At 35.8% G+C, this 18,762-nt stretch overlaps 1 protein-coding gene across 5 annotated transcripts in view; it reads left to right on the top strand.

Annotated features, from left to right (window-relative positions):
* The window catches only part of PJVK (pejvakin), a 28,412-nt gene extending 10,342 nt beyond the window's left edge, over nt 1–18,070 (top strand). The window contains exons 2-9 of one of the 5 annotated variants that reach the window (XM_030019114.1): nt 182–274; nt 6,196–6,260; nt 8,977–9,151; nt 11,345–11,540; nt 13,084–13,225; nt 13,953–14,070; nt 15,830–15,934; nt 17,313–18,070. In XM_030019114.1, the coding sequence (XP_029874974.1) occupies nt 182–274; nt 6,196–6,260; nt 8,977–9,151; nt 11,345–11,540; nt 13,084–13,225; nt 13,953–14,070; nt 15,830–15,934; nt 17,313–17,614 (1,196 nt within the window). In that variant the 3' untranslated portion in view covers nt 17,615–18,070. Of the gene's footprint in view, nt 1–181; nt 275–3,495; nt 4,825–4,950; nt 9,152–11,344; nt 11,541–13,083; nt 13,226–13,952; nt 14,071–15,829; nt 15,935–17,312 lie in introns of those variants that run through there. The other 4 variants (XM_030019116.2, XM_030019117.1, XM_030019118.1 and 1 more) reach the window with 4 other exon arrangements.
* Nucleotides 18,071–18,762: the final 692 nt, after the last annotated feature.

Genomic DNA, 18,762 nt, shown 5'->3' with positions numbered 1-18,762 from the left:
TAACTATTAATTGTAAAATTTTTAATATATATTGTACAGATTGATTTTGGAGAGGTCGGTAGTAGTGACAGCAATAGCCCTGAAACAGCGGCTTCTCACTAGCATCATCCTGTTCCTTGCTAACCTTTTTCCACTGCAGGATTATTTTTATAAAACTTTTCCCATGTGATTCTCTGTGCAGTTCCTTTAAATCTGGCAGGAGCTACCAAGTGCAGTCTCAAAGAAGATAATTTTCTTTTTGGCAGTTCCCAGTTTTATCTTCATGCTACAGCTGGTAAGAGCCTTTTGCTTTTTATTTTTCACTTCAGCTTGCTCTTATGATTAAAGGGAGCTTGCAGTATGTTTCTCAAGTTTTGTTGAGAGGGTGTAGGGAAAATGGTTCCTGATGTTCTCTAATAGAATTGAAAAAAGAAGTGTGGGGGAAAAAAAAAAATTCTTGACACCCACCCCTTCTGGCATCTTGGAAAAATAACAGTATGTGGGATTTTTCCATTATGTGTTCTTGTCAGTTGTTCAGCCCTTAAATCAATTACGTTTTATTCAAAATGAAAGCATAATAGAAAACAAGAATTTGGTTAGGAGGAGAAATTAAGGTTTTTGTTGTTTCTTGGCATTGTGAAAAGAACAAGTGTTCAAACAGTCTGGAATGCTGCCTGAGTGGAAGCAACAGCAAAGGAAGGGAGAACACTTCATGAATGGCATTGCTTGCTTTCTTGTGTCAGAGTACACATCTGATCTCTTCCAAACCGATGCTCTGAGCCAGGTTGTAGACTGGGAGCTTATCCCCTGTTAAACAATTCTACAAGGGAAATTCAGCTCTGGTTTCACATTTGTGTAGTTGGGATCCATACTTTGTCTTTGCAAAACAAATCTAACACTTTTTGATGACTGTTGCTCAGCAAAATTACTGTGCATAAATGAAGTGTGACAAGCTATATGTCATTACTTACTTAATTGATTAAAAAAACCCAACACAACAAACCTTTGGGAATAGGTTAGAGTGCACAAGGCCTGTGAGGCAGCAGTACCAATATGACATCTAATTTAGCATAAAAACTATTACTTAAGTGTGGAAGTAAATTTTATATTTAAATTTAATCTAACCAAGAGGCAGATGATACTTTTTCTTAACCACAAATATGTAGGCGTTGTGATGTAGTGAAGTGAGACAGTGTGGGAAGCTATTGACAAGATTTCATCCTGACTCAGCTAAAGTTGTTGCCCACAGAAAGCTGTTCCAAGTTTCACTGCCGGTACAAAAATCTGTTCTGATGTGATGATACACAGCATTTTTGCCCAGCCAACGTATCAAGCCACATGGTTCTCCAAGTCCTTATTAGCTTATTAAATATTTAAGTTGGTCTAAATGTTAAAAACCACAAGTATACAATATTGACTGTTCCTGCACCTAAATATGCAAAACTATTTTTTGAGTAAGTAACCATTACTAAATCAGATTAAAAGAAACTAACCTGAAATATCATTCAAAACTAATGAGCTACTGTGGGCTAGCTGAGGAGGTACTCTATAGTTTGTTTTGCCTGAGTGGTGAGTCTAATTTTATTCAAGGCCAGTAAATAAAATGTCTTTTATTTAGACTGTGTTTTTCATTTCTGAAAGCTATGTCTGAGATGTAACTGCTATGCAGAGTAGCTAAGAGACAGGCTAGTTTGTCTATCCCATACCTATATCCCAAGTACGTCTCAATAATGGTAAATTTAAAAAGAATTCAGAACAAGTTAATAAAGTATGGCATAAATGCATGATACAGACATGAATCTGGTGTAAAGATGTTTTTTACCTGTGATTAGATAACATTAGATTACATTTGTAATCACATGGAAAAGTTCCAAAGTAAAATCAAATATGTAGTTGCTTTTCTCACTGATGACTGTCTGGCTGTATTCCCTTTGGCAAAGAAATGAAACTAATTACTAGCTCAAATTTCATGACTATCCCAGGTTTCTTGAGCAGGTTTTTTCATAAGTCAGTGGTGGAAAGAAGCATAATTAAACATTTCCAAAAGGTTACATTTGTTGGACTGCAAGTTGACTACAAGTTCTGGTGAGGACATTGAGTTATTTTTTTTAACTGATAAAATGGAAGGTGTAGATTGTCTTTTTAAGTTCCTCTTTACGTAGGTTATTTTTGAGGGCCTGGCATTACATTTAGCAGTCAAAGAAATTGAGGTGATAACAGCACAAGGGCACATCCATTCTTCAATTCTATTTCAAGAGCTGATTTCACTTAAATGATGATCAGCCAACCTAGTACAACAATATTAGTCAGGCTGCTTTTTATGTTTGGTGACAAGAATTTTTTATGTCACCTGTCTGTTAAAATGTTTAGTATCTGTAAACTACTCAAGTATCTTCTTATTTTATGCCTACGCGTGTGGAAAAAAAAACATAATTAGGAAACTAGATGAGGAAGTATTCTCGTAGCATGAAAAGGAACAGCCTGAATAAGCATAGAGGTGATTATGAAAGAGGATACTGAATTCTTGCATGCCCTACAAACACCTACTTCATTTTGTCTTTTTATAAATACTCTGTATCCAATGATCTGAGAATACTTTACTTTATAATACTAGTTGGTTCTTGCAGTATCCTGCTCAGGGAAGTGATACATTACCACAGCCACGTACAGTAGGTTTCATAGACTGAGGTTAATTGCCCAGTATCACAGAAGAGCTAGTGGCAAAGCTAAAAATAAATCCAGTTCAAGCCTACTGCTCAGATTAAAACATAAGGAGAAGCAGCAAGGAACAAGATATGCCTGCTACTGAAGGAAGTATTGTATAAAGATAACTGTACCAGTGCCCATCAGACAGATTAGCATGGCCAATGTGAATTGTATCACAGTAGACAAATCCTTTGTTCTGTAATCTTTCTTCAGACATAGTGGCACAGCAGCAGCAGCTACAGTTCCATATCCTCATACAGGTGGATGTGTAAGCCCACAAAACTCTCTTCTAGCACAGACACCCCCACTCACAGATGCTGGAAAAAAGGATTTAGCCATTTGGGCAGGATCCTGCAAAGGAAGGGCAGCATTAAACCTACTTTAGGTCACACTGACTTGTTTGTTTCCACATTTGTCTTCACAAGCTAATAATGCTAGATTATGAAAGTAGCTTAATTGTATGCAGTAATGTTTATGTAACAAACGACCACTTCTTTTGGCTGAAAGATGTGCCCGCTTCTCATAGGTAGTAAGTTTAAATGCAAACACACTATCTCAGCAAATCTCTCTCTGGAGTACTACTTTTGCATTTCTTATTAGTAAATGCTTCACAGATAACACATCCATCTGCCCATTAAAAATACTGCCAATAATATTAAGGCAATTACAAAGACGGAAAAGCTGGGATATTTCATACACTTTAGCCAGCGATAGTTATTTAGTATCATATTATTTAAGGATGGATACATGAAACACAGATTAAGTAGTCTGCACATCTGTGAACAAAGGTCTGAAACCTGAAAGGTAAGTCTGTGGAAGAGCATATAAAAATATCACCAGAACGTATGCTCCTTAATCTCTTTTGTGTTTCCTTTTCATCATTAACATGGCTCTAGTGAGAAGGCAGTGAAGTGGTACAAAGGAGCCAACTGTGCAACACATTCCCTTTTCATCACGTCAACAGATGTTGCTTGTATAAAGGTGAAAGGGGGATGATGTCAACTAAAAGCCATAGAGAAGCCAGTTGAACTCCACATCTTGTAGCCTTTCATTGATGTAATGCTTACAGTACAGTGCAGCTTTTAATACTTTGATTGCTGGGCAAGTGTCACACTGTAATACAGCACCTCCTGGCAGGAAATCTACCTTTTATGTGTACTGTAGCACGAACTATGAATATATATTATCGCAGTCTATTCTGTGGCAGAGAATAGAAAGAGGTTCCAACACAGTTTACTTGAGCTGTAAACCTGAAGAGTATTGTATAGGAAACATAGTAATAGTGAGTGTGTGCATCTGTCTTCCAAATGGACTGTTGAAAGTGACCTTGAAAATAATTTAGAACAGCCTTAATGGTATGTTTTAGATACCTGTCTAGAAAAGGACAAGTGTTTCCTGCACCTTTTTAATTTTTTTTCAAATCCATTCTAATTGGTGAAGAAACTGTTCACACGCAAAAGTTCCATGTAAATAAAACATGAAAGTCCATTAAAATACTTAACTCTAGAAGCTTCTTATTAAAATTTTCTTCTGAGACTACAGATAGTAGTGGAATATTCGAAAGGATCTGGCTCCACAGGAAGTAAAACATGCTTTAAATGTGGGGAACTTAAAACATTTTAGGACTAGGCTTTTGACAAGTTTCCTCCCTGAATTTCTGAGTTCTCTAATTTTGGTACGGTCTATTTATCCTGCTGCCCAGAGAGGTTTCCATAAGGAACCAATTCAGTTTCAGATACACAAGGAGTGACTGTATTTTTTTACTGCTCTACCAAATTGAGAGCTTAATAAAGTAAATCTACACAAAATAAAAATATTACCATAGCTAATTTAATTGTTCCCCTATACTGCATAATTAAAATAGCATTTGTGAACTGATTTAAAATTTTCACTACACTTGAACTATATAATAAAGAAATCAACATGAAAGTATCTCTGCTGAAGCTAAGTTTGCTGAAAACCTTAATCTTGTTTTAACTTACTTTTCTTCCCACAATGGTCTCTAAATACCATTATGCTTTGTGAGCAGCAATGACTGCAAGCATTATGCCAAGTGACCCCAGTACCCCAGCAAACTGCTAGACCAGGACTTCAGCATGACAGCGGTACTGTCTTCATACTCGGGAGCTCTGAAGGGATGTCAGTCATGGTATTAAACTGACTGGTTTTGCTTATACAACAGAAACTCTAGACAAACTCCACGTTGCAAAAAAGAAAAAAAAAAAAGTCAAGCGCTGTTAAAACCACTTAGGTAGTAAAAAAAAAAAAAAGCATATATGTAATAAGGACTATATTTGGTCCCATAAATTGTTATTTTTGTTACCTCCTGAAATATAACAGGATCTGTATTGCACAGAGCCTTCCTTTCTAGGGAAATGCTCCTGCCATCTGCTGGAAAATTACGGAATTTAGCAAGTAATTTTTTCAGTAGCATTTTATTTTGCTGGTTTTTAGGTGTTAAATTTTTGCACTTGTTCTTTTGTAAAGATCTGTAGGTAAATGTAATGTAGTTCAGAGGCACTTAAGTCAGCTGGTCTGGCAATTGACGGCACCTTTTTGTGCACCAAGAAGGTATTAAACAAATTACCAACATAGTTTGCTACTGACTGTGTGGACTTAACCCTTTCAAGTGAAACACCAACTCACTTTATCCAGTCAGTTAACACTTATGATGACTTTTCTCCCCTCAGCTGACTGGTTAATCATACTAATTTTATGACATGGTTGACTGTGACAAGAAACAAATTAGATCGGTTCATGTGGATTACAGAAACATCAAAATCATCTGCAGATGATTCTAGATTTCTGGACTGAAATTAGTGAGATAATTCCACATTTTCAGTTCCTTGGGCAAGCCTCTAGCTTGCATGCACCTTAAGTCAGCCTATAAATGCATCTTTAGACACCCCATAATTATAGGTATCCAATCCTGCAGAGATAATGTGGCATAACTATCTAATAATAAAACAAAAATAATTATGGAGTTACCTAATAACTACTAAAACCATTCTGCATCCTCAAAGTTTATGCAGAAAGCAGGACTGTCCTCTAGCTTTTACTATTAAATTATCTTCAGGTTCATATCAACATGATGTAATGAAAAAATACAATATTTAAGGATCAAAATTCTCAGCTATATGTAGCTAATGCTTGCTCTGTTACTACTCCATGACTAAGACCCATTCTGAAGAAACAGAACTCATCTTGCATATGAAGTAAACTATCTTGCTATTTATCCCAGGTGAAGATACAGCAAAGAAACTGCAGAACACAGAGCTGGATAAGCTACCGTGAAACTGCTCTCCGTGTTGAGGCTTGTGATGTCCGTAGGCAAACCTACAGACACCTTCAGTCTACTGGGGATGGACAACTCAAACAGAAGCAGAACAAGAGCGTGGTAGGAGCAGAGAGCAGAGTTAAGCTAGAGTTAAAGGGACAGGAAAATCAATTAAAACCCCATAGAAGTAGAACGTTGTATCTTTACATCACTTCATACTTTTTCTTGCACAGAATTCCACCTTCCAACTATAGATGAACCTGCTCTGCAGATGAACGAGCAAATGAGGCTTCTGCCAGTAAGAGTCTTGATTTATTTATTTACAAGAGTCAGAGGGAATACAATTAAGGAGAGAAGGGGTAACACAAAGAAAGTGTGTTCTCATGATCGAGAAAATGGCGAAGCTGGAGGAATAATTTTGTTTCTGACACCAATGAGTTCATATATGATTCGGGGGGGCTCACTTAAAAACAAAGGTCATCATAGATGGATACTAGGCAATCTGGGGCGGGGGGGAATCTTTTTTGGTCATATTTTTTCATTTGTTTTTTAAAAAGGTGCCTGGGTCATGGTGAGGGTTCAAGTCTGACCTCATTCCAGCAGTGTATAAAGGTGGGCTAAGATCGGGCTAGAAAAGTCCTTTTGTTCTTCTGTGAAGGATCCTGCATAGCGAAAGCGGATGGGATGCCTTATCACTATTGTCATGTAGCTCTGTGCTAAGGGGTACAGAAGGTTACAGCCCTGGCACGCCCCAGAGGTAGCCTTGAACCCGCATGTGAGCAGCTTGGAGAGACAAGGCAGGGCTTTTTTTATTCAAGTGCTGACTCGGGCAGAATGTATGCACAGCATATTTTTCATTTATTGGTTGCTCAAAATGAGAGGGCTCTAGGGCCGCAGAAATGCTGAAAGTTCGTAAGTACACTTGTATGCCAAGTACAAAAGTGCTTAGTACTGGAGGCGCGGGGGAAATATCTTAGGTTTCTTCACTTCGATGCGCAAAATTAATGTTCTCTGAACATGGCAATGTGAATGTAGTTGCACTCCTTTTCTCTGACCTGCGGCATGAGGGCGCTACAAACAGCTGCTGCAGCATGTATGGTGGATTATAGGGTGTTAGAGTAACAGGAGTACCATGTAAACGTATCAAATGAAACTATTCGTTATCAAAATTAGTGCTAGGTTCAGATTGAGTATGATCTATGACCACATACTAAGCAAGAGAAACACAAATACATGTTGAATAAATAGTGCCAGCTGAGCTTAATAACATGTAGAAAAAATAGTATCCTGTCAAACAGTTATAAGACATATACAGGATAAATCTAAATCAAGACTGAATGGGCAATTTTAATTTAAGAATTTCCTTAGCTTTTCCTTCCCTTTAAAACCTTTTAAGTTCTGTAATGCGTTTTGATTGAGTAAATATGTACAGGGTTTTTTTGTTAGTGCAGTGTAATATCAATTACAGTCAGACTGAATTCCAGCATTTCACATGATTTCAGTTCAAAGTCTATGTATAATCAGCTTTGATTTTTCAGCACCCTCTAGAGTAAGCAGAAAGTGCCAGCAGCCTTTCCTTTCATCTTAGGTAGCTGAGGTAATATACTCCTGTTTTTGCCTTTTTATTGGATTTCCTGATAGTCTGAATGTTTAAAAATAGCTACAGAAGTACTGGAAAGGACTAAATTGAAACATGTTAAATTATTAAATAAGTGATTATATTATAAAAACAGTCCTTAAAATGCTTTCATGTGAAAACCCTACTTAGAAGAAAAACCAACCAAACAAAAGTTTTTACCTGAGAACCAGGAATAATAATCGTATTAAAGTGTAGCTTTACAAGCCTGTGGCTGATGTTTTTTTACCTACTGTAACTGCAAAAGGAGTCTCTGGAAGATGTGCTACAAGGTTTAGCAGTTTTATGCTCACCACTCTTGCAAGAAGGTAAAGTCATTGTTTACATGAGGACGGGTCAGCTCCTGCTGCCTCCCTCACAGATCCTCCATGGTGCTGTGTACTGACTCTTTTTCCCCCTTTACAATTTTGTATCTTTACACCGGTGCTTTCCCTCTTGGATCCTTGAGCTGCTCCTTAATCCTATATCAATAATCTCACTTCTGTCTGCAATTTTACTGTTATTATTTTGCACAATTCTCACAATTTAGCTAATTTCTCAGTATTCTAAGCCAAATACGTGCAGCTGGCCTGTCTCAAAACTAGCTTTTGGGTCACAGACAGCTGAGTCCGCAGGAGAAGAATAACAGGTAATGAAAGCCCACTGCTGTTTCCCCCCTGCGCCCAGCCAACTCTAGTCTTACGCTTTGGCCCAGGTGTTCCCAAAGACCTCCGTACCACTTAGTCCCCAGCTGAGCTTTCGCAGGTAGATTATGCAACTGCTCTTGAAAGGCAATACCGTCGCAGCAGACCGACTACCAGCTTTCACGAATGTGTAATTCAGGCGGTCTCCCGGAGCGCATCTGGGCTGCTTTGTTGGGTTTTGGTAAAACACTAGAATTCAGCTGCACCAAGGACCCAATAAAAAGTAACACATCAATAACTCCTAACGGGAAGCTGAGGGTTGCAGAAGTTACTGTCTTCTGTTTCTAAGATTGTAAATTTTGTTTTCAAACATTGGCATTAAACTGACAAGGAAAGGGCAACCATTTCCCTATCAGTTTACGCTGGTAATTCATTATTCATCATACAGAATTAGAGAGCTTAATTGAAGGTCTTTGAGAGAAGTCTCGAGCAATGCACCATAGAAGCTTGGTAGCTAAGATGCTGTTGATTCTTTCCAAGTAAAATATAAATTGATCTAAAAAAACCAGTGTGACAGCTGCTTTTTTTTAAAAAAAAAACAAACCCAACATGTTAATTTGTTTGAAAGAACATTGTAAAAAGAATTGAACATGGGATTGATGTCTGGAAGTTACACTTGATACAGAGCTTTTTATTATTATCATTACTAATGTCATAATATGTTTGCTGCTGCAACCAAAAACTTTGTTAAACAGGTTGGTGATGGAGGAAGACTAGTTCCAGTGCCCAGTCTCAGTGAAGCTGATAAATACCAACCTCTGAGCCTTGTGATTAAGAAAAGAAAATGTTTGCTTTCAAAAAAGTCTAAATTTGCTTCAACACCTTTCACATTAAAAGACATTCTTCAAGGGGAGAAAGAAATTTCTGCAGGTAAGATTTCTATCTTTCTTCGAAGTGGGAAATTGCATGTTTTCTAGTAAATACGGAACAGTAGACATAGTTTAAACTGTGCAGGTAGTATGATGGTTCTTTAGTACATGGCTAGTAAAATTTGTCTTGCTTAGTCATGTAATAAATATTTAAGAAAAAAGTACAAGTCAAACAAAAACAAGTGAAAAAAAAGAAAAAAAAATGACTTTCTGGAAAAAGAGTAAAAAAAAAAGTCAACTATACTAAAAAGCCTTGATATTTTCTGCACTAATATGAAACAAATCCAGTTTCATAACAGATTCTTGATAGATGTATTGATGTATGTTGATTAATTGCTACTTAAAATTTGTTGTTAATGTTCACCTTTCTCCATATACTTGCTTTTAAGTATGCAAGCATGGCCTCAGTTCTGCAGCTGTCCCATGCTAGTAATCCCTGGTGTTCAACTGGGCTCTGCGCAGGCAGAAGCATTTAACAATAACAGCAATCTGACTGAAGTAATTGGATTTCCATAAGATTTTTTTCCACATTTGTAATCTTTTTTTGTGTATTTAAAGAGCTTAACTGTGTTTCAATTGCCTTTGCTATGCAATATCAGAAATTTTTTGAAGAGATTCTATGAGAATTAGGAGGTGCAGAATTGAACTATACTGCCTATATTTTCCCGTACCTTTCTTTGAAAAGTCTGTGTAATTCTTGTCTACGTGTTGTGTTTTCCCAAAACAGTTTTATTGCTTTATTTTCTTTTGAAAAAAGGTCCATTTTGACAAAAGTATTGATCGCATTAATTGCGCGATTGCTTTAATTAAAAACTCCACTAGGACAAACCAGTATGAGCACAAGAAGACAGAAATACCGGTTGACCCCACAAAGGAGTGATGCCAGGACGCAAGCATGATGAAAAAAATTGGAATCCTACTAATCCTATTAGTCTTACATTCAGGACAAGTCAGCTGGCTTGTCCCGAATGAAACAATGAAACAATTGAAAAATCTCATTAAAAAGTCAGAGAAAAAGGTTGTGAAATCGCATTAAAAGTCTCACAAAACCTTACTAGTCTTTTCTGTAAAGGTTAGATGTCATGTGCAGAAAGTGTTGTCTTTTAATGTAAGCAGAGTACTTTGTAATTGAATTTACTTTTTTATGTGACAAATACAAACATTTTCAGTCTTTTTAGAATTATGAAAAATATATGAACTTTTTTTTTTTTGTTGTTAAAAATAAAGACAAACAGGATTCATACTAGGTGACTTTGTAATGTCAGTTTATCCTAAACGCTTCAAAGGTTTAAAAAAAAAAAAAAAAAAAAGGAGTAAACCCCAGACTCTCAAATGTATTTGGATGCCTAATCCCTGTGTCCTACCTGCATTATTCATTTTAATTTGGCAACCAATGCATTCTAACATTTTTCTGTTAGTGTAACGTATTTAAGGTTATAAAGAAAGCATTATAGAAATGTTTCAGCACCTACCCTTTGATTGTACAATAAATTGATGAAAACTTTCAAGTAAGTCAGAAATAATCTGTTGTTTTCCTTCAAAATAAACTGACATTGTCCCTGGAATCATCAGGCATACATGGAAAGTGCGGTAAGTCTTTCTAATTGTGACATGTCAGGTAAAAGGCAAAGTTAATGTTACTGGCACACCCATGTCTCGTTCACGTATTGCAAAAAAGAAGAAATATTAGGTTCATTTGTACTGCATCTAGACAAAATTCAGAATTCACTAATACTATTTTACACACAGCGGCGTTCATTTTGTTCCTAGTTTTAATATTCTGTGTGGCCTTCACTAAGTCATTTTGTGTTTCAGAGCCTCTGTCATTAAACCCAGAACATGCTACATGTCTAGTTTATACAAGTACCAACAGCGTACTTACAGGTGAAAGTACTTTAGGAGAATAACAATGTAGAAATAGCCCTAATCACCATTTCATGCCCAGGAGATATCACATGCAGGAGCATGGGCACAACCCTGCCAGAGAGAGGCACAGAAATCCTGCAGACGCCTAAGCGCTCTCTTTCCGTTAGTCATCAGTAGTAACACCGATAAATAAGTGCTCAATGTAGCTCTGAATTTCACATCAAAATGGTTAAGCACAGTAGCAACAGTACCATTTATTCTCTTCTTGCTGTGTAAAAATAGTGCCTTCAGACTTTTCATCACACAATGGTTATCTTCTTTTACTCAGGTGTCTCATCTTACCAGTTGCTCAACTATGAAGACAAATCAGATGTTTCGCTTAATGGTAGAAGAGGAAATCAGATAATGAATGATGTTGGTTTTGATGTTGCTGGATCAGATTCTGTTGCCTTTAAAGCTTCGTTTGGCATAGTGACCAAACATGAGGTTGAAGTACCAACATTACTTAAAGAACTTACTACAAGGTTATATTACATTTTTTGTTTTCTGGTTCCATAATTGTATTTCATGCAGTTAGGTTGAACCTCTGAAATGGTTAGGTTTTGATTATTTTTAGCCAATCAATAGCAGTCACCATCTGATATTTTCCAAGAGTCTCAGGTTGGATCACTGGGATTAAACACATGACCTTCTGTATAACACAGACTGTAGAATTTTTCTGGATTAATTTTTGTTTGAATTACAGTGCATCTTTCCAGAAAAAAAAAAAAAAAATCCGGAGAAGAAGAGTCTATCCAAGGTCCTACCTATGTTATTCCATACTGTTGAAAATTTGAAATTTACTTTGAATTATATTACCCAACTTCAGGTTTCAGAATTAAGATTTCTTTGCCTTTGTGTGATGAACTAGAGAGCCATACATATTATTGCCAGTGTAGGTACTTAAAGGTTTTATGAGGTTATTACATAGCCTTTTCTTTGAGAAGCAAAGTAGGTTTATCTACTTCAATTTTTCATAACCTCCTGTGGCTCTTCTCTAAATGCAGTCTCCATTTTTCCAACACCGTTCTTGAGCTGTGGATGCTGAAACCGAACTTGGTGTTCCTGTAGTGCTAGCACAAATCTCAAACACATAGAAGTATGATATGACTAGTTCTAGGTGTAATTCTCTAGGTTATATTTCAAAGATTATCCCTGGGCCACAATGTCATCCCAGTGAATCCCAGTGTTGCATCCCAGTACGTTATTTACTATGCATGATGTGACATTTGGTATTTTCAAATATATATTGTTTCCTTGTAGTTATTTACCAAAGAGTGCATGTCATTTTGTATCTGTAACCTCTCATGTTCTGTACCTACCTTTTCCTGGTTTATTTGTAACCTCCAAACATTAGGGGTGGGGGAAGAGGTCCTAGTCTGCTGATAAAAATATTCAATGTTATAGGACTAAGAGCCTATGCCTGTAGAAATTCTTCTAAAAACACTTGTTTCATGATTGTTCCATGTTTACAAGTGATACAGTTTTTTTCAGTTATAGTTGACACGTATCAGTTAACCAGTTTTTAATCCATTGAGTGTATGCCAGCTTGTATAGGTATCATTTAGGCTTCTAACCAAAACATTGCATCATCATGAGCTTTTATAGAAGCCCAAAGGTAAAGCGTTACAGCTATTGCTTTTACTGTCTATTTTTCGTAAATTCTTACTGACTGACATTAATTATATTGCTTTTAAAAAAATTGTTATTAAGTAGGGTGTGTTGACAGTTCCTTACTGTCACTAAGAACAGTGTCAGATGGACAGACTTGGAATTTTCCAGGGTGTCCCACATATCCTCCCTAACGTTTGTACATTACTGGCATTCCTTGAATTTTTTAGTGCTTCTGTTCCCAAACACTATAAATCAGTGTTAAGTTTCCAGAGACCTCATCAGTCAGTTGTTTTACTGCTGTGAGACAGAACTTATGGTGATTTATTTACTGATTTAAAGTTACTAATTCTATTAGCTGCTTTGTAAATTGCTAATAATCTCTGAATTTCCTTCCTGCCTCCCTCTTGATTTTAGAAAGATAAACTTTGATCACTGTCTAGTCCATCAATCAAGAAAAAGTAGGATGGAAATTTTGTGCGTGGTCATGGAAAGTATTAGAACTACAAGGCAGTGCTCATTAACTGTTCATACTGGAATGCGTGGAGAGACAATGAGGGTAAGTATGTTCGACAAAGTTCTGTAACTTAAATGAACAAACGTAAAAAGCTCATTTTTCTAGATGTTATGGTTGGATTTAATTGCATTTTTACTGATGGAAGCTCAGAAAAAATCTGAAGTCAATCAGTGTTATTGCACTGATGTAAACTGAATTAAAAGTTGGTCTGTTGTTAGTATGGCTTATGTGACTGAGGGATGGGAAATGCATGAAGGGATGGCTAGACAATGAGCCATTGCTTTGGGTGAAGCCTCAGCAAAAATGTGGAATTTACTACTTCTTAGTTTGAATCTCCGATAAACGTATAACCTATCTTTCATTATTGCTTTCATTATTGTATTCATCATCTATAACACATTGGAACTTCAGGATGTTATTATTTCAAGGGTCGGCATCTTACTCCCTGTCTTATGTTCTTCCTCTCTCTCTCTCTTCAGTGTGTTTGAATAATTGAACCTACAAATCTTCTGAGGTCTGCCCATTACTAGTATTTAGAAATCCTTCACATCATTTTCAATGAGTGATGCAAGTTAAGTTACTAGCTCTGTGTCAAACTTTATTAAAATGCAAGTTGTTAATAGAAAATTCTTTAGTTGTGAAATTTGATCTTCAATTTCAAAGCTTCCTCCTGGCATTATAATTCTCAATGTATACAGTAAAGATATTTTGTTTAATTTTCCATTTCAATTTGTAAATTTTTTTCTTTTGATGCTTTTCTAAATTACAGTTTCACATTATTGAAGATCAGAATTATAAAGGGAGGGACAAAGCCATTGTTTTTCCTGCGCATACAACTATTGCTTTTAGTGTATTTGAACTTTATATTCATTTGGACGGTAATTTCGGTAAGTGATGTGAATTACTGTCATTACTGCTATTATTTATAATTATCTGAGTTTTTAAAACTGTTTTCTTGCTCTTGATATACATAAGCCCAGATCCCATACAATGGTATGCTTTAATTTTATGCACATAAGTAGTCTGACTTTCTAAGGGAGACAATTCTTGAGAAGATAAACAAGGCAAGTGCTAGAAGATAGTCTGTCGTGGAAACATTTTTTTAAAAGTTAAGTATGATTTTGTGATGTTTTTTTTTTTAAACTCCACACTTGCGTGGAACAAAAAAATCACTTCCTTATATTTCTAGCCTGTAAGGAACAGGCTTAAGAGACCATCTGATGAGTTTTGCATAAAATAGGCAAGTAAAGACCAAGAGAGCGTGCAGAACTTCTAAACTAAGCTAACATTTTTTCCACATATGGGTATCTGAAGATATTTAGGAAGAAATAATCACAATTACTGGAAACTAATAAAAAAATTGCATAACTCCTGTAAGTTTTTCTCCTTTTGGGAAAAGGATCGCGCTTATGTATTTACATTATTTGCACTAATTAAAGTGTGGCCTATAACATTATCAGTGTTATCAACATTGTTTGTAATAAACCAGAAAGTCAGTTTAGGATTTGATCTAGTACTTGATAATATCAAATGCAAAACTCCCTACTGACTAGAGTAATGTTAGCTTAAGTTTTAACCACCAGATTCACAGGTACTTAAATACAGGAACGTCTGTGAGCGTCACTTAACTGTTTCAGGAATTGCCTGACTCTCTATATCATTGTGGCTTTCTGTAAATAGCAAGATAAAAGACCTGGTTAGGGAAATAATATCTGTCTCTGCAGATTTGTACAGCACTATGTTTTAAAAGTTGCAAATAGCTCCATACTGTTTGGCATACACGGTATAAAATTTCCATGACTCTGCAATGTAAAGCACCTTTTTACTGAACCGTGAAATACCTTTACCCTTCTATAAAAACTTTAAATATACTCCAAACCAGGCATAATTACTGGATTAAAAGTAAAAGCAATAATGCAGTATGGTAGTTCATTATATTCACTTCCATAATGCTCAACATTAGTTTCAGTTTTAGAAGTGTTTTAATTTTATTTTGCCTTTATGCAATGGTAGGTACATGCACAGTGTTTTTCCTGAAGTCATTATCAGTGAAATAATCAATGAAGCTGATGTTTGTATTTGCATAATTAAAGAGAATTCTCAATTGAGAAAGTTTAAAACATGTTTTTTCAGCTCCTTTTAATTGATTATCCTTATATTTCGCTTTAAAGGTTTTCTTTCAAGTTTTGGGTAGAAACTTACGTGATACTTAATTTTATTAAAAAAAAAACGTTTTAGTAGTTGATTTGGTGTTGGAAGAGATGACTACAGAACTCACAGCCTTGCTGATTATTTTTCATTTTTTGTTTCAAATGAGATCATCGAAATGTTTCTCCTTCAGAAGCGGGGCTTCCATTTATATGATATTGCCTGTCTTAGTCCCTTAACGTAGCCATAAATTGTATATAAACCAAACTCTGACGATGTATGTTGAAAGCCACCAACATTTTAAAATTCCCACTGAATCTGTATCACTTGATGCTATGGGCAGACTTGTATTAAAAAGTGCTACTAGCCATTAAAACCATTAGCAAAGCTGAATTTAATCACTGTTAGCTTTATAGATTTGAAAGCATATTAAACTCTGTTGTGCAATTACTGCTTTTATATTTTGTTCTTCTAAAAATTTATTTTTAATTTTTACAGAACTCTGTGTGACTCCAATTTCAAAAGGAGGATTTGAAAAAGAGAAATCTGGATCATCTTCACTCACCAAATTAAGGAGGTTAAAGAGTAATCTGTTTCATCGAAGTATGACTTTTGATATTTATATCCAAATGGCTTAGTTAATGCATGAAGAGTGTATTTCTGTTTATTTGTGTGCAAGATGAACATTTAAAGAAGAAAATTTAAATGGAAAATGTATCGTTCTTAATTTATTGTGTATTGTAAAATTATTAAAATTTATATTTGAGAATCTCTTTCACAAATAACAAATTTATGGTATTGCTGTTCATTAAAAATCTTAAAATAAAAATTTATGGCTGATGATAAACTGGTATGGAGTAATTATACAACTAATTTCAGTTAACATTAAGCCTATTTCATATGCTTGCCATTTACAGCTAGTGTTATGCAATACAAGTTATAATCTATAATAATATTTCAGGGCAAACTCTTTAAGTTTAAATATCAAACAATATTGATTTAAATATTTGGATGTACTCTGTAGGCTATATGTTCACATGGCAGGGACATGGGCAAGATACCATCTTAGTTCTCTTTTCTTGTTCTGATATGAACACAACATCCAACAAAACCGAGTATCACTGTATGTAGCTATATTTTCTTCAGAACAAGATCCTATACTTTTAACACTCCTTGGTCTAAGTATTTTGGAAATCTGCAAATCTGAGTGTGAAGATAAATGTTGAGCAGTAAACATATCCATCTAAGGGCTGCTCTGTATAGGTGTCCTTGCTCATTGTATCCTGTCCGTGATCAAAGGGCTTTTATGGACCAAGCCTTCAGTGCTGCTCCAGTCCACACTAAGGGAATAAATCTTCAGTGGGGATGATACCTCTCAGTAGCTGTAGTTGCAGCTGCCTGAAAGTTTGTCATCCAGTCTAAACTAATCAGTCCCTGAAGAGAGAGGAAAACGGTAGGTAGTTCCAAAAGTGATTTCTTCCTGGGGTGTTTGGATGCTCAGAAATCTGCTAGGTCAACATGGAGTCCTCCAAATTTTCTAAACCTTTTAAGTATTGGTAGGTTGGTGGGTTTTTTTTTTTTTGTAAATACTAGGAAAAAAAAGTAAATTTACAATTTTTAGAAAATAAAACTAGAAATGCAAAAATAAAAGTGGTTAAACAGGAAAGTATGCAGCTGTGATTTGATTTGGCACCAATTTTTCAAAAACTTGCCTCAAGCCTTTTAGGTGTATTTCTAAAAATACTGTAATTATATAGGTCATATACAAAAAATTTCTGGCTTTTGTCAGTGCCTTGAGAAATTAAAGAAAGATTTTCATCACACAGGGCTTTTGATGGAAAGTAATCTACAACTTGGCATGTTTAGAATGGTTTCATGAATCACTTGTTAGTTCCATAATGAGATTGACAGGTGGTTTTGTAAACAGTTCATAACGTAATGACAAATCATTGCTTCTTTTTTTTTGTGCATTCTTTTTCAGATAAAAGAGTAGTGGATACCATTGCTAACTCTGATGCTTACTTGGAGGACCTTTTTACAGATTATTATGAAAAAGCCGCGAGCATGACTGATCTCTCTACAGGCTATCTCAGAGAAGGGTCTCATATCCGAATTAATTTACTTAATAACAACATCCCCAAAGGTCCCTGTGTCCTTTGTGGAATGGGAAGTTCTAAAAGGGAGACAGTCTACGGATGCCTAGAGTGCTCTTTTAACGGACAAAAGTACGTACGATTGCATGCTGTGCCCTGTTTTGACCTCTGGCATAAGAGAGTAAAGTAACTGAGCTAGGTAAGTGCCTGTTGTCGCAGACATGAGCATAACTGTGCCACAAACTTTTCAGAGTTAGTAAATATGACTCAAATTGTTGAAATGCAAAATAGTGAAAGTGCAAAACATTTTATTACACTATTATCTTCAAATTATTTGCTTCACAGTCAATGACCTTTTAGTTAAAAATGCCCTCATGCATTCCCTGACATAGCTTTTCTTCTTTCTAGAACCTTCTCCATTCATTATCATGATAATGAAAAATGTACGTTTAAACTGAATTTTCATAACGTCAAAATATATGCTAGAACTTACTGTAAGTTGTTTACACAAACTTGTTCTTAAACCCCAAAATGTTGCCTTTATCTACACTGGCACATGATGGTAAAATGAGAATATTTGTTAATAATTTAGTGTTCTCATGAATGTTTAATTGAAGTATCAGATTAAAAAACATGCGAAAACTTAGCTCAGTCTAATGTTTCATTTACAAAAGGGAACAACTAAAACTAGGGATAGGCATTTCATATTAGGATGCCATTCCCACGTGTCAACAATTTGTTTAGATTACTGAAAAGTACCAGCCAGTTCACCTTCTGCATTTGGATTTTAGGTCACAGCTGCTCTTGACCTTATGTGTTCAGAAAAAACTGCTTAGCAGAAAATGTTTTGGAAGCTTATGACAATAACAGAACTACATCCTTCCCAACAAGACTTTAGGGGTGAAGGTCTTGAACCGGTCGAGCTCAACCACAGAAAATTAAATCTGTTGAGAGTCTAAACACCAGAGGGCACTACAGAATTGTGTCCAAAACTGAGAGGGAGTGCTGTCGGTTAGTATACCATTAATGCTCTCCCCATGCTATCTTAAACTGGCAAAACAATTAAAAAATATTTTTCTACCTTTTAGAATGATTTTAAGGATAACCCAGGTATGGAAGCTTTTTTACTTGTGCTGCCACTTTCACTGCGTACATCTGATTATTACATGTTGAAATAAATACAGCCATTGCTTTTCACATGAAAAGAGTAAGGTTATGTTACACAAGTATTACGACGACATCTGCACAAGCAGATCAGTTAATGAGCCTGAAGTACGGTCTATTAAATATTGCTACTTCTTTGCATTTTTCCAAAGTGAAAGAAACCAGAATGATGCC

The sequence above is a fragment of the Aquila chrysaetos genome, chromosome 6 (assembly GCF_900496995.4).
Source record: "Aquila chrysaetos chrysaetos chromosome 6, bAquChr1.4, whole genome shotgun sequence".
In the NCBI taxonomy this organism is placed as follows: domain Eukaryota; kingdom Metazoa; phylum Chordata; class Aves; order Accipitriformes; family Accipitridae; genus Aquila; species Aquila chrysaetos.
This window is presented reverse-complemented; position numbering and strand designations above follow the sequence as displayed.